Source organism: Gekko japonicus, unplaced genomic scaffold (assembly GCF_001447785.1).
Source record: "Gekko japonicus isolate JY-2015 unplaced genomic scaffold, Gekko_japonicus_V1.1 scaffold1186, whole genome shotgun sequence".
NCBI lineage: Eukaryota > Metazoa > Chordata > Lepidosauria > Squamata > Gekkonidae > Gekko > Gekko japonicus.
In genome coordinates this window covers 350,503-374,343 of record NW_015164221.1, presented here as the reverse complement: position 1 = coordinate 374,343, position 23,841 = coordinate 350,503, and the positions used below count along the sequence as shown (strand labels likewise).

Sequence of the window (23,841 nt, the reverse complement as noted above, 5' to 3'; positions counted from 1 at the left end):
GGGAGATAAAGGTAGGTTGGTTGGGGGGGGTGTGAAAAGGAGAGAAGGAAGCAGAAAGTGGGGAGAAGCTACTTGGGTTTTTCAGGAAAGGGAAGAGGACACAGAGAAATAGGGAAGAATGAGATGTCCCTGGGAAGAGCATGTGGGCCCCTCCTTGTAAATACAGAATGTTTGAAAAGAACTAACATGTTACCTTTGTCTTACTTTCTTCTGCGAAGCCAGGTGTGTCTGTATCCGGAGGATAGGCAACTGTGATATAGACATTATAGGGCTTTACCTAATTTGGCAAAGAAAAATATTTGGTTCATGCACATTGAATATGAAGTACGACACGCAAAGAGATGGGTATTAATGTAACACAGTTTAAAAGGTACAGTACTCCAGAATATGCTCTTAACTATACACAAATCCACCTTTTCAGGACTAGTACTTTGTTTATATCTAATGGGCAAGGATATTGGAAGCATCTGCAGACAGTATCTTTCTCTGGAATTTGTTTCGCCTTTCAGCTCTAGAATTTTCGAAGCTGTTTCTGCGCTGCACATGTGGAACTACACAAAGAATGGAAACTGTTTCAATCACAGCTGTGTCACCAATATTTCTAGCGAAGGAGAATTACTGCCACATTATCTGGAGCTGCTACTTTGAAAAAGTCCCAAATCGGTGGTAGCGGATAGCTCAGCTGCTGACATTCAGTGTGAAGCAGACACAAGGGGGTAAACTACAAGTACAGTGGCAGATTCAAGGATTTCCCAACGATAACGATAACAACAGTGCAGCCCAACGTGGACGTACAAGACTATTTAATCTATCAGTATCACCTTCCTTCAAGAACACTGCATCACTTGAGTGCATGTCATGTAAAGGTATTCTTGATGTCCGGCACTGGTAGTAGAGAAGGTATAAGTAGGTGCGGGCTGACAATTCTGTCTTTTGCACAAAGTTCCCAAACCATACTGCAGGCGGTGCCTCTGCTTCCAACCTAGTTCTAAAACAACTGGCTTTTTATTACAATGTGGCACACTGTAAGAGAAGCTTCTGAATTCAAGTCACACCAAATCTCTTCCCCCGCCCCCAAGGGCACAATGCAAGCAGATGAACAGATAATCATACCTCCATTTGCAAAGCTTCCGCTAATCCTCGAAGTGCAAACTTTGTTGCAGAATAAGCTGTGTAACCAAATAGTCCAAGTTGCCCAGCCTGGGATGACACAAACACAATCCTTCCCATTCTTCGTTCCTTCATGGTGGTAATTACTGCATGAGTTGGGTAAACACTACCCAGGTAGTTGACAGACATCAGTTCCTGCAGGAACAGACACATGTCTGAGACAGAGTCAACTAATTTCAGACCAATAAATGTTTATGACATCCAGTAATCCATGGGCAGCTAATGCAATCATAAATTTAGATGGGTGCAACCTAGCCCAGCTTCTGCAATTTTAATCCACACTGCCAGTAAGCCTAAGGGAGTGCAAAAAATCCTGCTTACACATAGAAACAGAAGAGCTGTCATTGCCAGTACAACACCTAAACAACTTGCAAGTTTCCCCCATGAACATGTTGGAGCACATCCCCTTGCACACAACCGTTAACACAAACGATGCCAAGATGTTGACTAAAGGATGCCTCCACTTTGTGGGATCTGTGTTAATTGGACACACCATTCAGGGGCCATGGTAATTTGCAGGAAGGTTCAGCTATCCTCCCCCCTGCCATGAGAGCCCCAGAGTGAGAGGTGGGAGAAAAAATGGTGTTAGAAGCTAGTAATGGTAGTTTCCAATCAAAACAGTACAATAGGATGACTGTTTTGAACAATTTCTCACACTGGATCACCATCCACGAAGAGATCCATCGGTGGCTATTAGCCACAAGGTATAGATGGGATGCTCTGTGCTCTGTATTCTTGGTGCTTGGGGGGGGCAACAGTGGGAGAGCTTCTAGTGTCCTGGCCCCACTGCTGGACCTCCTGATGGCACCTGGTATTTTTGGCCACTGTGTGACACAGAGTGTTGGACTGGATGGGCCACTGGCCTGATCTAACATTGGCTTCTCTGGACAGAAAATGACCTAATTTCCCTGCTATTATTTCTTTACTGTATTTATGTGAAAGAAGTTAGTTTTATACCCCACCCTTCACTACCTGAAGGAGTCTTGGACTGGCTTACAGTCACCTTCCCTTCCTCTTCCCACAACAGATACCCCTGTGAGGTAGGTGGGGCTGAGAGATCTCTGACTGACCAAAGGCCAGCCACCTGGGCTCAAGTGGAGGAGCGGGGAATCAAACCCGGTCCTCCAGATTAGAGTCCGCCGCTCTTAACCACTGCACCAAACTGGCTCTCTTGCTTTTAAAAAGTTCCCATGTGTTCTACAATAAGAACATGAAGAATGTACACCCTGTTTGCAGTAGCTGCCTTCTGTGCTTGTCACTGACGTACGGGAGGCACGTGAAGAGCAAGCAGCGACATATACTTAAGCTGTCAATCAGGGCTTCTGGCAAACTGTTCCGCCTTCTCTCTTGTCAGGGCAATGCACTTCTCAACGAGCCCTGCGTGGGGGAGGAGGCAGAACAGGAGGCAGAAGCTGCCAAGATCTGGACAACTCCCAGGCAGTTTCTCTCTCCTGCCATCAGAACAAGAATGTCTAATGGCCTTGGTTTCCAGGGCTTCTAATACTTTTTCCTATGGGAGAGCCTTTGGACCCTCACTGAGAGCCAGACAGACATGAAGGTGTGCATAGGGTGGCATGTTTGCTCTCCACCCCATCACTATAATTTTATCAAGTGCTGAAACAGCTGTGCCCCTCATGGCTCTTACAGCACTTGCTATCAGGATTGGGGCCCCCGCAACATTTTTAAATGACTTCAAAATGGGATTTGCCATGAGGATGTTGTCACATTGGGTTTGGCCTCGAGAGGCCATTTTTGTGCTCCTTTTAAAGAAAAGCACTATTTCTCTGCATATCTAGGAAGTCACCTAAGTGTGCAGAAATCACTGCCTTGCCTGTGGCGACCCTGTTTCACTGCCCTATTGATTGGCGCAGATCACCAAGCTTGCTATAAGAAGAACAACCAAATATTATAGCAGGTCCCCAACCAAATGCAGCAGTGCTCCTGGTTCGAGGCTTTGTAAATATATCCAGTCCCCCACATGGCCCATCTGTACTTATATCCAGAGACTGGGGTTCATGGACAGACATCTTTCTATAAGCCTGAGAAAAGGCCCAGGTTTGCAGAAAAATCAGAAATCTTTTAAAAAAAAAATACTCCCCCCACAATGATAGAAAGGATTAAATCCTGTTGCTTCAAAAAACAAATGCGCTCAGTGTCCATTGCTAGGCAACCACAACAGTATTGTCAGCCGTCAAGCCTGGTTTGATCAGTAAAAGCCATGGGGCTTTGTGAGGGCTGTTTTAGCCTTTGAGGAAGGACACTGGGGCCAAGGCCACCAGCATCTAACGCTGACTTGCAACCATGTGGCTTGGGTGACTCACCCACGCCTGGAAGCTCACTAGTGTTCAACAGCAGCCACCTCTTGAAAACCGGCGTGGCATAGTGGCTAGGGTTTCAGTCTAGGATCTGGGAGACCCAAGGTGGAATCATCGTTCTGCTGAGCAAGCACGCTGCGTGATTTTGGGCCAGCTGCGTACTCTCAAGCCTGGCCTACTTCACAGGGTGGTTGAGAGGATAAAATGGAGGAGAATGAGGCAAGCGGCTCTGGATCCCCATTGGGGAGAAAGATGGTAAAAAAAAAAAAAAACTAAAGGGGCAGGTAAAAGGTAGGTTGGTGGGTGGGAGGGAGAGAAGGAAACATGGAAAACTGCCAGAAGGAGAAAATGAGGAAATAAGTGTTTGTGTGTGTGTGTGTGGGGGGGGGATAAAAGGGAAAGTGAGGTGCTCCCTCCAAGTACTTGCAGGTTCCCCAACAGGTAACTAAGCCCAGCCTGGCTGCTTCTACTGGCATCACATGAATAGGCCAGACTTCATGGAGAAGGGCTGCTGTAGAGTTAAGGAGGAAAAGCTGGAGTGAGGGGCCAGAAAAAGGTGGGTTGGCTGGTGGGTGGGAAGGTGAAAAGGAAGGAAGAAAAGGAGAGAGTACAAAGCTTTCAGAAAAACGAAAGAGGAAATGCCCCCCCCCCCGGAAATCCTATATTTGTACAGTATCCACCCTGAGCCAGTTTGGTGTAGTGGTTAAGTGCGTGGACTCTAACCTGGGAGAACCGGGTTTGATTCCCCACTCCTCCACTTGCACCTGGCTGGATGACTTTGGGCAAGCCGTAGTTCTGATAAGAGCTGTCCTTGAAAAAGAGCAGTTTCTGTCAGAGCTCTCTCAGCCCCGCCTACCTCACAGGGTGTCTGTTGTGGGGAGGGGAAGGGAAAAGAGTTTGTAAGCTGCTCTGAGGCTCCCTTGGGTAGTGAAGGGCGGGGTATAAATCCAATCTCCTCTTCTTCTTCCTAGCTGGATGTTCCTGTTCTAGGCCCTAATTAACCCTACAGGCACGTTGCAGTGCTAGTGCTATAGTCTTGTCCACTATCATGAAGCAATAGTTATTCAATTTATGGCCAGTCGGTTGCCCAAAAATGTCTCCAAGTTTGAGATAAGATATTTTTCTACACAGGAACTCAAGAAAGTATAACTCTATCATCAAGTCACACAGCCCCACTACAGCTACTAAGTCATCCTTTCCTTTCTAGAGTGATGATCTTGCTATCAGGAAGCAGAGTTTAATTATATACTTTGGGGAGTTGTCCCCATATTCTTGGGCAGACCAAAACTGGAATGTATAATTTATTTCTAGTCTTACAAAATCAATACACTATTTAAAATTTAATTTATATCCCGCTCTCCCTGAAACTGGCTCAGAGTGGGTGACAACAATTTATAAAACAATTTAGAAACTCGATTCAGTCCAAGAGGATGCACTGTCTTGAGCTTCATGATCAGTTGTGATTCAGCCGTTTCTCTTTCTAATCTCCCTTTGAGATTCCTTTTTTTATAAACAATTTTATTTTATCTAACAAAAAAGAAACCAACGTCTCTTTCATTTTGTCCTCTCAAAATTAAAGTTAGTTTGTCCATCTCTGCAGTTTCAAGTATTTTATTAATAATTTCTTCTTTTGAAGGTACCTCATTTTCCCTCCAGTATTTGGGATATAATATTCTTGCAGCTGTCACTGCATGTATAACAAGATAGGAATCTTGCTTTCTCCCTTTGAGATTCCTTTGTAAGGGAACTACTTCTCAGGTCAGCAACTAAATGAGTCCCTTACTCGTTCTTCGATGTTGTAGTTTCTAATGTCAGACTTACGTCCATTTATTCTGAAGAAGTGAACAGTGACTCATGAAAGCTCATATCCTGCTGCAAAATTTGTTAGTCTTTAAGGTGTCACTGGACTCTTGCTCTTTTCTTAGAATATAGTTTACTACCTACTGCTGGATTAACCATTACCAAATGCTTTAATACCACTGCTTACCTCAAAATTCTTGGTGTTGAGATCTTCAAATTTTCCAGTAACCGAAGTCCCAGCACTATTTACAAGCATATCGACCGGACCCAACTTCTCTTGAGCCTAGAAAAGGTAATCTAATAAATCCAAGATAGATGCACTTCTGCAACAATGTAACCCATTAAAAACACACACAAAATGTAGTAAAAAGCCCAACGTTTTCTTACTTGTTTTAGGACCCGCTCCACATTTGCATAGTCTTTAGAAACATCTACCGAGATGCAGTGTACAACCTATGTGAAAGGGCCAGGGGAAGAGAAGAACAGAAAGATTAGTAAGAGTGTGGTATTGTTGAAGCTAAGTGGATATAGATCTGATGTTGAGGAGGAGACCACAGCAAGCTCTTGCAAGTTTCTCTAAGCTTCATAAAGAATAACAGGGCATAGGTAGACTAAGTGTGTAGGAAAACAGGTTCAGTTTATATTTAATTTCCACTAACTATAACCGCACTGACCTATTACAAACAACTTGGTCAACCATTTATCTTTTTAACTACTGAGAGTCATTTCTGCAGCCCAACTGTACTACTTTGTCTTACTAGGATAATCTTTGTTGTTATGAGTCAAATATCAAATCTCATAATACACTCACTGACTGACAAAGCTATTATCATACTTGTAATCTACCTTTGGTCCCAATGAGAAAGATGGACTATAAAATAAAATATTCAGAGAAGTACTTAAAAAAGGAACCACCTCTCTATTTAAAATCATGACTTCCTGGTTAGACAAAAGATCTGCTGAAATGAAAGCTTTCAAGATGTTGCTGGCTACCTGTGTATACTTCTGGGACACCTATGTTACAGCCAGGGGTCATTTCGTAGAAAAAGAGGTGCAGGAGCTCATTAGTATAACCAGGGGTCTTGTTGTAGAAAAAGAGCTGCCGGAGCTCATTAGCATAACTCATTAGCATAACTTATTTGCATATGCCACGCCCCCTGACATCACCGGAAGTGACAGAAGGCCACACCCCCTGACATCACCGGAAGTGTGTCAGAAGGCCCGGCTACTTACCCTCCTGCTTCATCCTCATTCCCAAACGGAATGAGGATCGAAGCAGAGGGCGGGGTAAAGAAGGGGGCGGGGCTTCACCACATGACCGCCCCGCCCCCTAGAGGTTCTCTTCCGGAGCTCCGTACCTGAGAGCTCCCCCCCGACTAGAGCCCTGAGTATAACTCATTAGCGTAACTTATTTGCATGTACCACACCCCGACACCACCGGAGGTGTGTCAGAAGGCAACACCCACCACTCAGGCTCCACTGGACTGTTTTGGATTCCTAGCTATTGGGGGGGGGGGAATGTGCATATCTGTCTTCGCGGAGGAGGGAGAGCTTGTACCTGAATAAAACTTGGTCTTAAAGGTGTCACTGGACTGTTTTGGACCGGGGGGAGCTCTGCAACTTACCTGCTGCTTCTTGCTCTGCCTGAGGGCTGCTGGGAGCAGGGGGTGGGGCTTGTTGCATGTACCCACCCCCCTGGGCTCTTTACTGCCGGAGCTCCGCTCCTGTAGGTAATGACCCCTGGCTACAGCTATGCACAACTGAAGCCTAGCACTATCTACAATTCTGTTTAACTTTCTTAAGGTAACTGTGAATTGATTTCATGCACTGTTCCATTTAGCATTTGGTCTCCATGTTATTATAACACAGCAGAATATTTTCTCTTATCTGCCCATACTATCTCACAGCTAGGGCAGGTCAACCATTACTGTCCAAGATAGCAAGTTTACCTGCTTATCATTAACTGCATATTTTTCAATTTCCTTCTTTGCCTCCAACAGCCGACTCTGGAATGAAAGAAACACATTTGGGACATTCTGGCAAAATAATTACCACCACAATTAAACTCCTTCTGAAGTAATAGAACAAGTCATGCCTTTGTTGTAGATCTTCATAGAAGTGTTTAAAAATATCATTCAGCACTTAGTATTGCACTTTAGAAATGTTATTTTTGTTTACATGTCTTATTTATATCCCACTTTTCTCCCCAATGGGGATCTAAAACAGCTTATATCATTCTCCTCTCCTGCAACAACCCTACGGGTGTGGCCAGACAGCGTGCCGGGAGCGAGTTTTAACCTGGAGATTTGCAATCGCACTCACCTCCTTGCTCCGGATCGCTGCGCAGCCACATCGCTCCCTGCCGTCCATGGGAGGGAGCGTGCATCGGTGTCCCCCCCCCCCCTCTCAGTTTGGGCATGCGCACAGGCAGCCATCTGTAGAACTAAAATTTTCACCCGTGCACAGAACAGCAATTTCCACTTCAACCCGACTGCTGTAACACTTCCCTTTAAAAAAAATGTTTTTAATCCCCGGAGGGATATTTTTAATTATTTTTTAATAAGACTACAAAACTACAAAGAAAATATGAGGGAGGGGGATAACATCTAAGGATAAAGGATAGATAACCACACTACACTAAAAACCCAAGAGGAGGAGATCATATCTGTGTTAGTCTAAGTGTTATTAATAAAAGTGTTAGTACAACAATATACTTGTAGAGTTCTTGTTTGTCTCGGCTTCAATGTTAGTATGTTAGTTGTTGTGAGAGAACTTTCTGAGCATCTTGTTAGTTGTTCACTTCCCTTTAAACTTTAAAGGAACACTTCCCTCTAAACGTTTACCCAAAAATGGCCTCTGTGAGATCCCGAACTCGTTTAAACACTAAAACTAGGCACTGTTTAAACATTGTTTTTTAATAACGCGATGGCGGAGCTCCGCCTATGCGTCCACCGCCAACGCTTTTAAAAAATGGAGGGCAAAAAGCAGAAGCCTTGGGCAGCGTTCGAGCAGGGAGGGGGTTTAAACCCGAAGTGGCTTGACACCGGAGGAGTAATCACACAGGGAGAAAATGCGGCTGGAAACAGAGAATCAGGAAACCACCACTTGGGGACCTGGTAACAAAGTACTCCGGTTTAAAGGGGATTTGAGCTGGAAAGCGACGGCTGGGGACAGGAGGCAGATGTTGACTGTGTGATCACGCGTATAAAATCCGTTTCTGAACTGGCACGAGACCAGATCAAATGGTGCGTCTGAATGCACCCAATGAGGTTACAGTAGCCCCTGTAAAGAAGAGCCCTGCAAGCTCTTGGAGGATTGGCTACATTAGGGGTGTGTCGCCTAATATGCAAAGGAGTTCCTGCTACAAAAAGAGCCCTGAGTGCGTGACTGGCCCCAGGTCATCCCTCAAGCTTTCATGGCAGAATGGGGCTTTGGACCTGAGTTTCCCAGATCCACATTTGACGTTTTAACCACTACATTAACGATGGCTCTATTAATACACTTGATCCTTTTACAAATAATGGGGTGGATCTAACCATCCTCCAGTAGAAGAGACACTTAAGTAGGAGGAAGACTCCTTGCATTACAGAAAGGCAGTAAGATCCACACATAGATTACACCGCAGCAAGATACATACACCTTGCCCAATCAGGGTTCATCTCTAATAACGTTCAAAAAGTGTTTGATTTAACGGATCGTGTTCAAAAACATAAAAGCTGCCTTTATAGGCTTGAGACTAATTTTTTTTTTAAAGCCCCCGGAGGGGATTTTTTATTGCATTCTCTATAAACTACAACGAAAAAAAGAGAAGGGAAAACTACATCTATGGAAGAAAGGAAAGAAAACCAAACTAAAAACTCAAGAATAGGAGATCATTACAATAGCTTGTATCAGTGTTAATCTAAAATGCTATGATTACATTGAACATAGTCGATCATGCTATATTGTTTATCTTTAAAACCACTGTTTTCACTATTTAAAGAGAATCACAAAAGCATCATTGATATCTTTAAGGCCTTAAGGCACAACTCAAAGTTCTTCAGCCTTCATTTTGTTTTAACTTTTCTAATCTTTAATTGATATTCTCGCTTAGGGGCTGCGGCCCCTTTTTCGGAGACAGAGTCCTCATCGGAAGTAGCAGAGTCCATTTCATCACTAGGTTTGCTGTCTTCTTCTTCCTTGCCATCCTCACCGGACTCTCCTAGTTGCAGTCTCAAGAACTCACATGCTTTAGAAACAGAGTCAATTTTTTCTTTTTTATCCTGCAGTTTGAAAATGACGCCTTCGGGGGTCAACCATTTCTAAGGAATGCTGTTTGTTTGTAAAAATAGGATCAAGTCCTTATACTTCTTCCCCTTTTTCCTTATTTCAAATGGAATGTCTTTTAAGATTCTGATGATGTTGCCTCCAATTTTCAAGGGCGTTCCTGTAGTTGCTTTCAGGACTTGGTTCCTCACATGTCTCTTCGAGAATCTAACCACTATCTCCCCAGGCAGATTATTTTTCTTGATATAAACGGAATACGTTCTATAAACCACATCCATTTCGCTTAAAGGTATTCCGCTTTTAAATCTGTGATTGGGGCTAGCACATCACTCAGCAGTTGCTTTAGATTCTCTTCTTTTGCTTCAGGGACCCCTTGGAACCAGAGGACTAGGTTAGCCTTTTCCATTTGTAGCTGCAAAAATTGATATTAATCTGAAGCTTGCTTCTTTTCCAGCATTTGAACCTTTTTCTTAACCTTTTTAGAGTTGGCATCCATTTCCTTCACTTTCTCAACTGTTTGCTCCATCTTTTTTGTAGTCTCAGTCAATTGGAGCTGCTGAGCTGCAAAATTCTGGTTTAAAGCTGTCAGTTGTTGATTGATGTTCGTCATCTGGTCCAGTAGAGGGCGCAAAGAGTCCACTAACAATTTAGAAAAGTCAGTGGTATCTTCTGGCCACGGGCTCATGCTCCCCGGTGGTTTCACTTTTGCTTGTCTGTCTTTCTTCGTTTTTTCCCACACCATTTTTATGGATTGTTTACTTTTTAAAAAACTTGCTAAAGTCTCTGAAATTCACCCAAGCGCTTACAGGCGCTCTAGTTGATCTCTTAAAATAGATTTTGATGCTTTTTCTTCAGCTCCCCCTTGGCAAATTGCTATTCTCTTTGTGCGTATGGGAGGGCCTCCCCCCGCTCGCTCGTCTTGCCGTTCCCAGGGGGGCTTTCTTTTAAATTCCCGGCATTTCGATTTAACTCGACTCACTGTTCATTGATGGTCCGAAGACCTTGCTCAAGGTAAGTTTTTTGTGCTCCATCTCCAACCCTTGTCCCAGTCAGCGGCTCTGGTTCCATTGCGGACGCAGCAGCGGCAGGACCGTCGGGGCAGAAGAGCGCCTCAATTCTCCAGCAAAGTGCTGGCAAAGAGGCTACCCTTCAAAGCCCCATGGCTAGGAGCCTGGGGTGGTGGTGACCAGTCCCCCCCCCAACTGCTGGCACACGGATCACTTCCCCGGGAGGTCTGGGAGAAACGTCCGCTATTGTGTCTCCATAAACCGGAAGTCCATGGCTTGAGACTAAATTTTTGATAGCATGTATAAAAAGCCTTTGATTTCAGTACTTACTTTTCCCAATGAGCAAAAATTATATATGCACATTCAGAAGCATGATTAAATATACTGGGTATGCTTTCTCCAAAAATGTCCATCATCAGCTTCATTTTTTGCTTTTGTTTAGGAACCGTTCGCTGTTCTCATTAGGAACTCTCTTGAGATTAAGGGCACTGGCTCACATCAATTTAAAATAGCACTTTATGATGATTCTGAACTTATTTATTTATTCATTCAAAAATTAACCTGGGATTAAACATAAAATAAAGACCCTACTTGGCAAAATGTCTCAGCTTTTGTATTATTGGATTTCAAGTTAGTTCAATCTGTTGTATGTCTTTTCCGTTCCTTAATTCTATTAACTTAATCATATAGTAGATTGCTAGGCTTTTTTGTACCTTGTTTTATTCTGTGTTCAGAGCTGATTCTTGTTTCCAGTGCCTTGCAAAAAATTATTCTAGCTGCTGTGATTGGGTGCAAAACAACAGTAAGTAGATTTAAGGGAGATTTTGGTACACAATTTAGAAGAAGAGCCTCAGTTTAGAAAAATCAATTCCAAACCCAACCTTCACAGCATCTAAATAGGATTGCCAATATTTTTAGCATGCGTACATGTCTGCCACATATGCTAGAAATCACCTTCAGATAACTTATAGTACCAACATAAATCATGTAAGTTCGTGTAAAATTTTGCTAGTTTATAAGGGGACAAATACTACTGTAGCATTTTCAAAGTCTTCTTTAAATTGTGATGACACTGAATTTAGATCCATTTATTAGCACACATCTCAATACTTCATTGGATCCTTTCCCCATTTCACTTGAAATGTTTATTTATTTAAATCCATGCTGTAAATGACATTAAGTATGCTCTCTAAGTAATGTTTTCCCCAGCTCCACACCACTCCTCAGATGCAGAACACCTCATAATTAAAACAAAAAAAAACATTAACTTGTAAATATTTAGATGGCCTAATTGTTTTATTCATCAAGTGAGCAACTGTTTCAAAGGGGATTACCGTGTTGTTTACAATTAGATTCTCAAAAGTACTGTGACTGAACAATCCCCATTTTTTAAATGAGTGAAACTGGACATTCTGAAACTTATCTAATTCTCTCACAACTATGGATACAGAGAAATATTAGGAGACAACTTCCTTTTGTATGAATCCCAGACGAACATCAGGTTATTTATAATAATTCATTTATTTATTCGATTGACACCCTGCCCTCCCAGCCAAAGCAGGCTTAACTTTAAGAAAGCTTAACCTTCTCTAAAAAAAAACATTTATGAAGTCTTGCCAGGATTTTTGTGAAGTACATAGGGTTGCCAAGTCCATCTTCCACCCGCAGTGGGGGACTTTGGGGGCGTTCCTGGAAGGGGTGGGGCATCCCCAACGTGATGACGTCATGTTGGGGACGTCTGCCGCCCCCCCCCCCCGGCCGTGCACCGGATCTCCAGAAACGGCAGTTCCCTGCACTTAAAATAGCCAGCAGCCGGTGTTTCCCCTTTAAGAGAAGCTGCATTTCCCTTTTAAGAACGAAGCTGGCTTTTCCCTGCAAGCTTGCAGAGTTCGCGCTTGGGATGAAACACGGGTTGCACACCCTTAAAGGGAGAGAGATGGGTGGCTGTGGGTGTTGTGGGTGGGGCTTCCCCCGCCGGCCAGATGGCCGGCGGGGGAAGAACCCCCCCCCAAAACGGGGGACCCCTGGCAAACCGGGGGGGTTGGCAACCCTAGAAGCACATAACTCTTCATAAAAGGTATCAGCTTCCTTAGTTATTTGAGCTACCATCTGATCACCATTGTTTCGAATTGACACTATTATTTGCTGCTTTCTTCCTATTTAATTTATGAACTAAAAGCATGCCTGTTTTATTTCTGTGTTCAAAGTACTGCTGTTTAAGACACTGCATATTTTAATGAATTCTAACCATATCCGGGCCCTGCACCTTGGATCTTGCTCCCTTAAGCTCTAAGTGTCTTTTTTACTTCGATAAGACTTGTGCTTGGACTCTGTTTTTATTTTGTCACCACATTTACTGTGCTCTGCTTCTCTTGACCTTCTATAATACGCTGAGGAACTAATGGCTAGGCTTCAGAAGAAGGCTTTCCCCAAACTATAATAGGGGAAACCTCCTGACTAGAGCTTATATCAAAGTAAATTTGCAGTTCAACTTGTAACTTCTCTCTACCTGATTAGGTAACAAATCATTACCAAGCCTCCAATGGCTAATTTTTTTGTTCCTTTTAGGGGCAAGATTAAGAGAGATAGGAGCATGATCAGCAAATACATTTACCTCAGCCTTTTCCTGTTTGATACTATCTACCAGAGAAGAAGAAAGCAGAAAGAAATCTATATATGAATAGGAATTCAGTGATACTGAAGAAAAGGTATAGTCTCTTACTGTTGGGTTCACATTTCACCAGGTATCAATTAAATTTAACATTTTAAGGGCCTTCTTAAACATGTAAGACAAGCAGATACACTGCTTTTTCCTTTTGAAAAAGGGAAAAAGTTATTCATGCTGCAATTAATCTCCACCTATTGTGAGGTCTCCAGAAGCAAATTGTGTAAGTTTCTCCTGTAAATTTTTATTAAAGAAAATATTCTGGTTATGATTAGGTGCATAGATATTGCTGATAGTTATTTGATGATTCTTAATTGAACCTTTGAGGAATAAATATCTCTTATTCTTATTGAGCAACATTCTTGTAATTAATAAAATGGAATTTAATGTATACGGCTACATCTTTTTTTAATAATAGGCTGCCACATATAAAGTACCAAATTTTAGATTTTCAATCAGATTTGTTTGAGAAAGTCTAATACGGGTTTCTTGAAGCAATTAGATCTGCTATTGCCTTATATAGTTTATACATAACATTACATTGCTTATGCAGTTCATTTAAGCCATTGATATTAACTGAAAATATTTTCAAGGCTTCAATTTTGTCAGAATCACAAGGAAAGATATGCAAGGCAAATTCTTCTGCTCCACCTACAGATCTTACAATGTAACATCTACCATCAAATATAAAGCTTTTTTGTTAGGGTTTTTTGTTAGGAATTTCAGACTACCACTTTGCAAGGTAACAGGTGACAATATTATATTTTTTGTATCAGATATAAATTCATCATGTAGAACACTACAGAAGTGGCTGACGCGTAATCTAAGGTCTCCTGCTATAAGATAAACACTCAGAAATCAGAGTTTATGCTGTTTAACCTAGACTGAACTGAAATAAAAGGTGGCTGCTGGTTAACATGAGTGAAATATAATTAGACCCATGCAAAATACCTCTGTATCTATACGTGTAAAGAACAAAAATACCTTAACCTACAATTTACTATGGAAGAAAATTACTGATACTTTATCTGTGGGAATCTTTGCAGTTATCCCTCTTGGATAGGATTAATGCATTCAAAATTGCAGTTTCGCTGAAGCTAACACTTGTCATGCAAAACACTCCTGTGATCATATCAGAGAAAAAATTACTAGAATAGGGGAGACTATGTAACCATTTTATTCAGCAAAGTAAGAGACCAAGAATGGCTTGGCAGGCTGTGCAGAAGTGGAGTCAAAGAGGCTTAGAAATACCAAATGCCTTAACTTACTACCATGCAGTGAGACTGAATGGCAGAACAAGATTTTGTGGACAATCCCATAAGGGGCTGGTTTACACTGAATAAAACCAAGGGTAAATGTACTATTCGGCCTGGAGCTATGGTGGGGCATTTTAGGGCCATGCCCCCCTCATAAACAGCCATGCCCCAAAAGTCCATGTTTTATTTATTTATATTTAATTTGGTATTGGTATTAGAAAGTTCAGCAAAGTCGCACTGCTGCTGCCCCCTTCTCCCTCCCTCCCTTCACAGAAACAAACACGCCTGCCCTCCTCTGGCCCTCCCGATGCACCCTAGGAAGCATAGTCCTGGCCCCGCTGGAGGGTGATGTGGTGGCCGACTACCAGCCGCAGGAGGCAACACTTCCAGCGCTCCCCCTGCATCATTCCAGCACCACCGCCCCGCGCCTCTCCATCACCAGCTGGGCTTATTGGCATTCACAGGGCAATTGCAGGCTGCATACTTCCCAGCAGGCTGGCACAGGAGAGAGGCAGAGTGCAGCGGAGGGTGGGGGTGGGTGGCAGGGAGCCATTTCTCTGTGGTTGAGTCTCCCCGCATTATCGGGTCGAGGGACGGTTGAGCTTTCTCCCACCATGCCTCTCTTCCCTGGCCGCGTCTTGGAGCCACTGCCATGGAGCCTGGCCGGCCTCCAGCAAGAGGGGCCTGCTGAGCTCCCAAGCTGCTCCTCCACTCCGGCCCCAGAACGAAGGACAGCAGGACCCAACCCCTCTCTGGCTCTATGTTCAAGAGAGAGGCCGGGAGAGACGCAGAGCGGCCGGCCCGGGAGAGACGCAGAGCGGCTGGCCAGCCCCGCGGTCTTTGCCTTCTGGAGGAATAAACACTCCGAGAGGAGCCTTTAGTGTGCTGAATGGTTTCCCCGGTGGTCCTGATCTGTCCCTGGGAAAGTGCCAAGTCCCCCCACTACCAAGCTGATTCCCACTTCATTGATTTCAATGGGACTCATCCCCCCTTTCCCAGTTATCGCAAAAACTGGCCAGGAGCTCAGCCGACACAAATACTGGCTGCCCCACAAGAAAAAAATATGCAATGTTCCCTCGAAGCTGTAGTGTCTCGTGAGCAAAAATTCTACCCTGTGAGCTACTGGCATTAAAGCTGTGAGCGAGTGACTTGGCTACTGCATACATTAGTTTGCTCTGGAGCCCTCCTTCCTGAGCTAAGACAAAAGTGTGTGAGCAAGAGGCTAAAAAACTGTGAGCTAGCTCACCCTAACTCAGCTTAGAGGGAACACTGCCCACAAGCAAAAAAATCCTGGCCAGCCCAGGATCAGACTTTTGTAAGGCGTGGAGGGAAAAAGGCATTTAAAGGGAACTCCCCTTACATGCCTTTTAAAAGCTGCGCCATGAGTGAACCCTGAAGCGGCACGTTCACCCGGAAGGCTTCCGGGTGAACTCGCTGCTTCAGAGTTCACTCGTGGCTTGGCTTGCAAAAGGCATTTAAAGGGACCATGTTCCACCACCACCACCTATTTCTGAACCACCCAAACCCTGCTACCACAGGACTCTGGGCGATGTACAATAAATAAAAATATAAAACCATAAAAAAATCAAATACAACAACAATACTAGTATTACAGATTTAAAAGAATCCAGATGGCGAGCTACACATTACTTTGCATTCCAGACTGCCCAACACGGGAAGAGGAGGAACAAAAACAAGTCTGGAGAGCAAGGAGAGGCTGCCAACTAGAGTGGAAACAGTTGCTGTCCTCAACCAAAAGCCTGGCGGAACATCTCTGCCTTATAGGCCCCTGCAGAATTGCATAAGATCCCGCGGGGCCCTGATGGTGTCCAGCAGAGAGTTCCGCTGGGTCACGGCCAGGACCCTGGCCCTGGTCTAAGACAGATGGATATATTTGGGGCTGGAGACCACCAGCAAATCCCTATCCAAGGAGCGTAACGCTCTCCCGGGGACATACCCTGACAGCTCAAGGCCTTAAACATCAACACCAAAACCTTGAACCTGACTCAGTACTCTACTGGAAGCTAATACAGCTAGCACTGCACAAGCTGTATGTGTGCCATCCTTGACGTTTCCATCAGGACTTGTGCTGCTGCATTTTGAATCAGCTGGAGCATCCGGGTCAGTCTCAAGGGCAGACCAGCGTAAAGCGAGTTCCAGTAGTCTAGCCTGGAGGTGACTGTTGCATGGATTACCATGGCTAGGTCAGGGTGCGACAAGAAAGGGGCCAATTGCCACGGCTGGCGCAGATGGAAAAATGCCAATCTAGCAATTCGCGTGACTTGGACTTCCATAGTCATGAAGGCGTCCAAAATCACCCCCAAACTCTTGACAGACTGCACCAATGTCAATGGTGCCCCATCGAGAGCAGGAAGACCATGCCCCAACCCTGAAGCCCCCCCAGCCACAGAACCTCTGTTTTAATTGGATCCAGTCTCAGCCTGCTCCTTTTTAACCACCCCACCCCATCAGCATACTGATGACAGCCCAGCCCGAAATTCTGTGCCAGCTGGGCGTGGGGATGCATACAGATGCCTAGAGGACACATCCTCTGTCCCCCACAACAGAGAAATGAGGCAAACCATTGAAGGGCCACCCCACAAACTCCCATGTCGGCAGGCAGTGGGTCAAAAGATCGTGTTCGACCGTGCCGAACACTGCTGTGACATCTAGCAACAACAGAAGTGCTGACCCACCTCGATCGAGCTGCCTGTGGAGATAATCCATCAGGGCAGCCTATTCTGTGGCTGGGGCAAAATGGAATGGATCCAATGCTGATGTGTCATCCAGGAAACCCTGGAGCTGCTCAGCTACCGCTCTCTCAGTTTCCTTACCCAGAAACAATAGAGTCAAAACCCATTTCCAGGGACAGATTGACAGAGTCCATCAGAGGGCCCCGTATCCGCTCATCACTGGCTTTCACCAACCATGAGGGACACGGATCCAGGAGGCACATGGTCGGCCTGACAGCACCCTGGATCCTGTCTACAACTGCAGTGGAGAGCAGGCTGAAGTTATCAAAAACTGAATCCAAAGGTAGCCAAGGGGTCTCCAGTTCAAATACTGTATCGATATTGGCAGGTAGGTCATGGCCTTTTTCCGAGGCCATAGAATTAGACCCCCTGGTCCAATCTTTTTGAAATTTAGGGGGGGTTTTTTGAGGAGAGGCACCAACAGCTATGATGCAAAAAACAGCCTCTCCCCAATTGATTCTCCATTTATAGCCTATAGGGACCATTGACTATAATGGTCTCCATAGGGTATAATGGAGCAAAAAAAAAAAAAATTGGCAATCCCACATATTTCCTGAATCCCAATATCATACCAATATTAGCTTTAAGGAATATTGGGAAATACCGATATTTTTTGGGTTCAATATACTCAAACCTGAAAAATACTTTTTTGCACATCGTCATTATTGATTGCTTACAGTATTCTACAACCTCTTTTTAAGTAAGAATGGCAGAAATTTACCTCATTTCTTGCAAGCAGTGTTATAAAAGCACCTTGCTTGAAGCATTCCACGGCAATACTTTTTCCAATGCCACTGGAGCCACCGGTTACCTTTAAAAGAAAGGAACTAGAGTTAATTCATTATTATGACTAAACTGTGATTCTAAGCATATCTTAGGGAGTCAGACTGGTCAAGTGCGTGAGAATTCAGTCAGTTCATATGTACCTACCTGACATTTTCCCTCCAATGAGAACTTTGTGTTCATCATACCATCCACAGCAGCCACACATTGATAATGGCAGTGGACGCTGCCACCATAACCACAGAATCACTGCAAGCCATGTCTACAATCAGTCTGTTCCTCTAAAAAAACAGGGGTGTCAAAAACATACGGCCCATGGGCTGGATCCAGCCCCTACAGGGCTCCTATCTGGCCTGAGAGTATGACAACGATCAATAGTGCTTACTCCTTTCCTAAAACCAACCTGCTCATTCCCAAGGATGTTATTTTCTTCAGCCCAGGATCTAAGCTTTCCATAAAGCATTGCAACATCAAGTTTTCCAATGATGGACAGCAAACTTACTGGACAGTAATTTGTTGGATCCATCAGATCCCCCTTTTTATAAATCAGGACAATTATGGCACTGTGCTAAACTTCAGGCACGAGGTCAGAATCTGCACCCACCAATCTAGGTCGATTTTGAATAGTTCCATTGCTTTTAAGTCAGGACCGGGTGCTTTCCCCCTTTTTGTCTTGCTAAATCAGGATCTTAAATCTCACTAGTCATTAATGGGGGCCAACCCTTTGCATCTGATGGTGATTCTGGTCTGCCATCTGGTATAGCCTCATTTTTATTTGCGAAAGTAGTGGTAAAGAAGGCTTCCCAAACAGCTGCCGGAATGTGGCAAGGTACAGGAAAACATTGTATTTAATCCTTTTCCTATTAAAGTTCAGAACAATTTATCGTTTTTCGGTTTTATGTCCCAGAATAAACATCCCCATTTGTTCTTCTGAGCCTCAGATTCAGGGCTTTTTTTGTAGAAAAAGCCCAGTAGAAAATCATTAGCATAATAGGCCATACCCAACAGCAGGACATCATTAGCATATTAGGCCACACCCATAACAGCACAGCTCATTAGCATGTTAGGCCACACCCATGTGTTGCCAGAAGTGTGGTTATCCACCCACACCCACCTTTTGCTTCTTATTCTGTTTACCTTGTTTGTTGTCAAAACCCAGGGCTTTTTTTGGAGCAGGAACTCTTTTGCATGTTTGGCCAAACACCCCTAATGTAGCCAATCCTCATGAGTTCCTGCTGTTGGGTGTGGCCTATTATGCTAATGAGTTCCTGCTGGGTGTGGCCAACTTGGGAGCCAGCCGGAACTCCGTTCCTGTGCGTTCCTACCCAAAAATAGCCCTGCTCAGATTTCTTAATTTTCAATAATTTTTATATTCTCTTTTCAGTTTCAAATTACATGGCAATACTCTATTCTATTTAATTTTTAAATGATCCATGAATGCTCCCAATTGCTCTTCTAAACGACTTACAATCAGAATTATACCAATAATTTCTGCCAGGTATGCCCAGCCCCTTGGGCTTTAGTCCGTATGTTACTAGCACAGGCTGGAAGAGGTCAACTAACTCAGTAAGAAGTTCCATATTTCCCTTGTTCTTAATTATTTAGGAACCTATAAGACTAGTTTTTATAATTTGTACTTTCACTTTCTCTTCCTACATGTAAGCATGGAGCTATTTGATCACAAAGCTATGCTATGTCATGTAGGTTAATGTTATACATTTATACACTACAAGCTTATGCTATCACACTATATACTATACTATTGTATCCATTATTGCCAGTAACCAGAAACTCCTGAAGGGTTGGTTTTTGGGGAAACTATGAATGAATGAATGAATTTTATTGTTACGGCGCTTAGCCAGCAATGGGGGAAACTATGGATGTGGACAAGGGTGACTGTCACAGAAGGTTTAGCTCTGAGATGGATGCTGTCAGGAGATAGGCCACCTCAGCAACGCTGGGCCAAAGCAGAAGTGGGTTTAGGTTCCAGCATAGTCCGGCCTGACCCAGTAAAGTTGGGGTGTTTTTGGCTGGGGGAAACCCAGACAGGTCATGTGTATGTCTCATGATCATATGATAATTTTTGCTAATAACGGTCTATCATCAAGTTGGTGAAGACCCAAGAGTAGCTGTAAGAATCTGATTGGATTAGAAGAGTGGGCAGATCTGCCAAATTGGGTTAGAAGAGTGGGCAGATCTGCCAAAGCAGAGGTCCATCCGTGGCTATTAGCCACAAGGTATAGATAGGGACTCTGGGGCAAGTGATGCTCTGTCATCTTGGTGCTTGGGGGGGGGTCAACAGTGGGAGGGCTTCTAATGTCCTGGCCCCACTGGTGGACCTCCTGATGGCATTTGGTAATTCTGGCCACTGTGTGACACAGAGTGTTGGACTGGATAGGCCTTTGGCCTGATCCAACATTGGCATTTCTTATGTAATAAAGTATAAAAAGAGGGCTGCCCCAACAGGGAGTCAATGAGAGAGGATACAAGGCTCTTCCCCTCATTTCCTGTCTTTCAGGTACTCATCTGAAGGAAAACCCCTTGGAGGTAGGGCCTTTTCCTACCGAGTCATTTTTGGGCCCAGTTTTTGAATATGCTTCACTATCCTTTCCTGGAGGATTGGTGAGATTACACAGATTTTTCTCTAGTTTACTGCTCCATGCTGCTTTGGGCTTTATGCTGCTTAAAGAAAAGCTACTGCGTCATTCCAGGTAGTGTAAATTTAGGTTGAGTTAAGCTACATGTTCCCAGTATTCTTCTGTCTTGGGGTATGTTCTTGAAATTCTTTATGTGATTAAAAGAGAGAAAATACTTGTCAGAGCTTATGTACTAATAAAATCCCATGAAATTGTATGACCTGGTGCTGAAGCTCTTTCTTTTCCTAGAGGTGTTATTCCCAGAGTAAGGCTCAAAAGATTCCTCACAAAAACACAGGTTTAAGCCTGAAATAATGTAGGTTAACAGACTGCTGGCATTTACTCCACCAATCATAGTTGCAAAGAAAACTTCCAGGAAAAATTAGAATTAGTTGAAGGTTATTCCCAAATAATTAGGGAATATAACTAGCCTAAATAGGAAACAGCCCAAGTAATGGAGAAAAACCAACCAAAAGACTTAAATTAATAAAACTGAAGAATGGAAGAAAGGACGGGAAAACAGACCCCCTGCAAAAACAGGTGGAGGAAAAAAGTGCAGTCAGTTTACTTAAGCCAGAAACGTTTTAGGGAGAAGACCCCCTCCCCTAGAAAAAGCAAATACTGCCTTCCAAGAAATAAAAGATGTAGTAAAAGACAACAAAACAAGTTGATAAAGCAGGAAGATGGACTCTTTGGCTATTAGTGCAAGAGCAAAAAAAAGTTGCAAGAATGTGTAGATAGAATAAATGATCTAGAATAACAAAATGATAAATTAAGAGGAAACGGGTATTTGAGAAAAGCACAATACTTAGTGTGGAACAGAATTTATAAAACTCATCTGTGCTGCACAAATTAGAGGAAGAATGAAAACTGGAAAAATAAAGCTGAAACAGCTGAAGGGACAGAGCAAAATCATAAAACACAAGTCAAAGAAGCACAGGCTGCAGTGAGAATTATTTCAGAACAGAGGAAAAATGAGAAAAATAGTGGGGACATCCATGACAAATCTCAGATAAATATCCAGAAAGTAAAAAACACCCTGGTAGTTAGGAAGGGGTTAATATCAGCAGTCACCAGGAGAGTAAATAATGGACTGGATGTTATTCCCAGTTATGACTTCGATTTGGATGACTGCCGAGAAGATATCTTAGAGGTCATCCAGAGTCTGTGTGCCACACATGCCAGAACAGTATTAGATTAGACTCAGAAGGTAAAGAAACATAATTAGGGAAAGGAAATACTCAATAAACCTCATAGTGAGGAAATCTGTCATTACTGAAAGAGGGAGTACAGTGGAGTCAACAGAGGAAATGCCTCCAGTGAAGTTCCATGAACTTCAAGCAGCAGCAAAAAAGATAGGACCATAAAACAACAATACGGCCTTATCTTGGATGTTTGATGCATGTGGAATGGGCTCAAGGTGACCTCAGGAACCTTGCACAACACTGCACAGACCCCAAAACGTGGGCCACAATTTGCTCACACTTACCAGACAGGGTTGGCATAGGGGGATTTTGGGCAGCATGTATAAGAGCACTGTTACCTTTCCGCTGTATCTCCATAGCCTTTTATGCTAAAGAAAAACAGAACCCTGAGGGGAAGGAAGAATGGATTAAAGAGCTCCCCTTTGTAGGGATTAAGAATAAGTCTGTGTGCGGAGAGATAGCAGCTGAGGTTTTAATCACAGGACCTAATCCTAAACCTCAGAAGGAGCACAAATACCCAGCAGGCCAGTAAAGAAAAAGTACAGTTCATACAGATTAGGAATGGATTTCAGAGATTTGAATAGCACAATCCCAAATACAGCACCAGTTGTGGCTACTTAGCCAGAAGTTATTGCCTCCATGGTGGTCGGGGCCAAATATTTCACCTGTCTGGATATTGAAGAAGAAGAGATTGGATTTATACCCCGCCCTTCTCTACCCAAAGGAGTCTCAGAGTGGCTTACAAACTCCTTTCCCTTCCCCTCCCCACAACAGACACCCTGTGAGGCAGGTGGGGGTGAGAGAGCTCTCTCAAGAACTGCTTGCTAATTGCTACCATTCTATTCCTCTGGTGGAGTCCCGTTCATACAAATTTGCATTCACATTTTGTGGAAAACGGTATTGTTACAAAAGGTTACCACAGTGTTTGCATCTCTCACCAAGTATATGTTATAAGCTGGATGCTGGATAAGCTCCCCGCAGAGTACAGGGAGGCCGCTAAGTCTTATGTTGATGATGCCATCGTTTTTGGCAAGGATTCAGAATTTGTTCGTGATGCAACTAGGGCGGTTCTGAAGCTTCTTCAGGGAACAGGATTTAAAATCAACTAGTACAGAAGGAGGAAAAGTACTTAGGAGTGTGCCTAGGCCAAGAAGCAGGAGCCCCTGATGAACAAAAGGTGTAAAACCCATAGGAGAACTGCCAGCTCCAACTGATGCCCATTCTTCAAGAACAGTCCTGGGGATGGTAAATTTTTCCTGGGAGTACATTAAGGGATTTACTGAGAAAAACCATCCTTTATGGGCTCTTTTGAATAAGAATCTCAAATGGGAATCAGGCCCAGAACAGTCAGAAGCACTTGCACCTAGAATGAAGCTGTAGCTCTTCTTTATTCTCCATTCTAAGTAGAGTCAATTTAGGTTGAGCTGAGCTACACACGTTCCCAGTATTTTTTTCTGTGTTGGGATATGATCTAGAAATTCTTTTCTTTGGCGAGAGCCAGTTTGGTGTAGTGGTTAAGTGTGCGGACTCTAATCTGGGAGAACCGGGTTTGATTCCCCACTCCTCCACTTGCACCTGCTGATGTGACCTTGGGTCAGTCACAAGCTCTGGCACAGCTGTCCTTGAAAAAGAGCAGTTTGTGTCAGAGTTCTCTCAGCCCCACCCACCTCACAGGGTGTCTGTTGTGGGGAGGGGAAGGGAAAGGAGTTTGTAAGCGGCTCTGAGACTCCAAGTGAAGGGCGGGGTATAAATCCAATCTCTTCTTCTTCTTCTTCTCTATTTATGAGCAGCTTTCCAGGAAGCATTTGGGAAGAGGGGAGGGTTATGTTTTGTTCTGAAATGTGAAGTCTACTTTTACTTTTACTTTGCATGTAAACAGAGAAAGCTAAGAAGTTTGTTTTAGAAAACACACTGTCCCTTCTAGTGAACTTGAAATTAATTCTCTTTATCAAGAAAAGCTTCAGTCAATGTGAGAGACAGGCATT

The 23,841-nt window shown here is 43.7% G+C and overlaps 1 protein-coding gene across 1 annotated transcript in view; it reads right to left on the bottom strand.

Annotated features, from left to right (window-relative positions):
* Positions 1 to 23,841, bottom strand: part of KDSR (3-ketodihydrosphingosine reductase) — a 79,116-nt gene that overhangs the window by 37,577 nt on the left and 17,698 nt on the right. Inside the window, exons 2-7 of the mRNA XM_015408537.1 lie at positions 17,954 to 18,043; positions 7,235 to 7,291; positions 5,673 to 5,738; positions 5,473 to 5,568; positions 1,114 to 1,305; positions 194 to 277 (exon numbers count right to left, since the gene is read on the bottom strand). Of these exons, the coding sequence (XP_015264023.1) occupies positions 194 to 277; positions 1,114 to 1,305; positions 5,473 to 5,568; positions 5,673 to 5,738; positions 7,235 to 7,291; positions 17,954 to 18,043 (585 nt within the window). The remainder of the gene's footprint in view (positions 1 to 193; positions 278 to 1,113; positions 1,306 to 5,472; positions 5,569 to 5,672; positions 5,739 to 7,234; positions 7,292 to 17,953; positions 18,044 to 23,841) is intronic.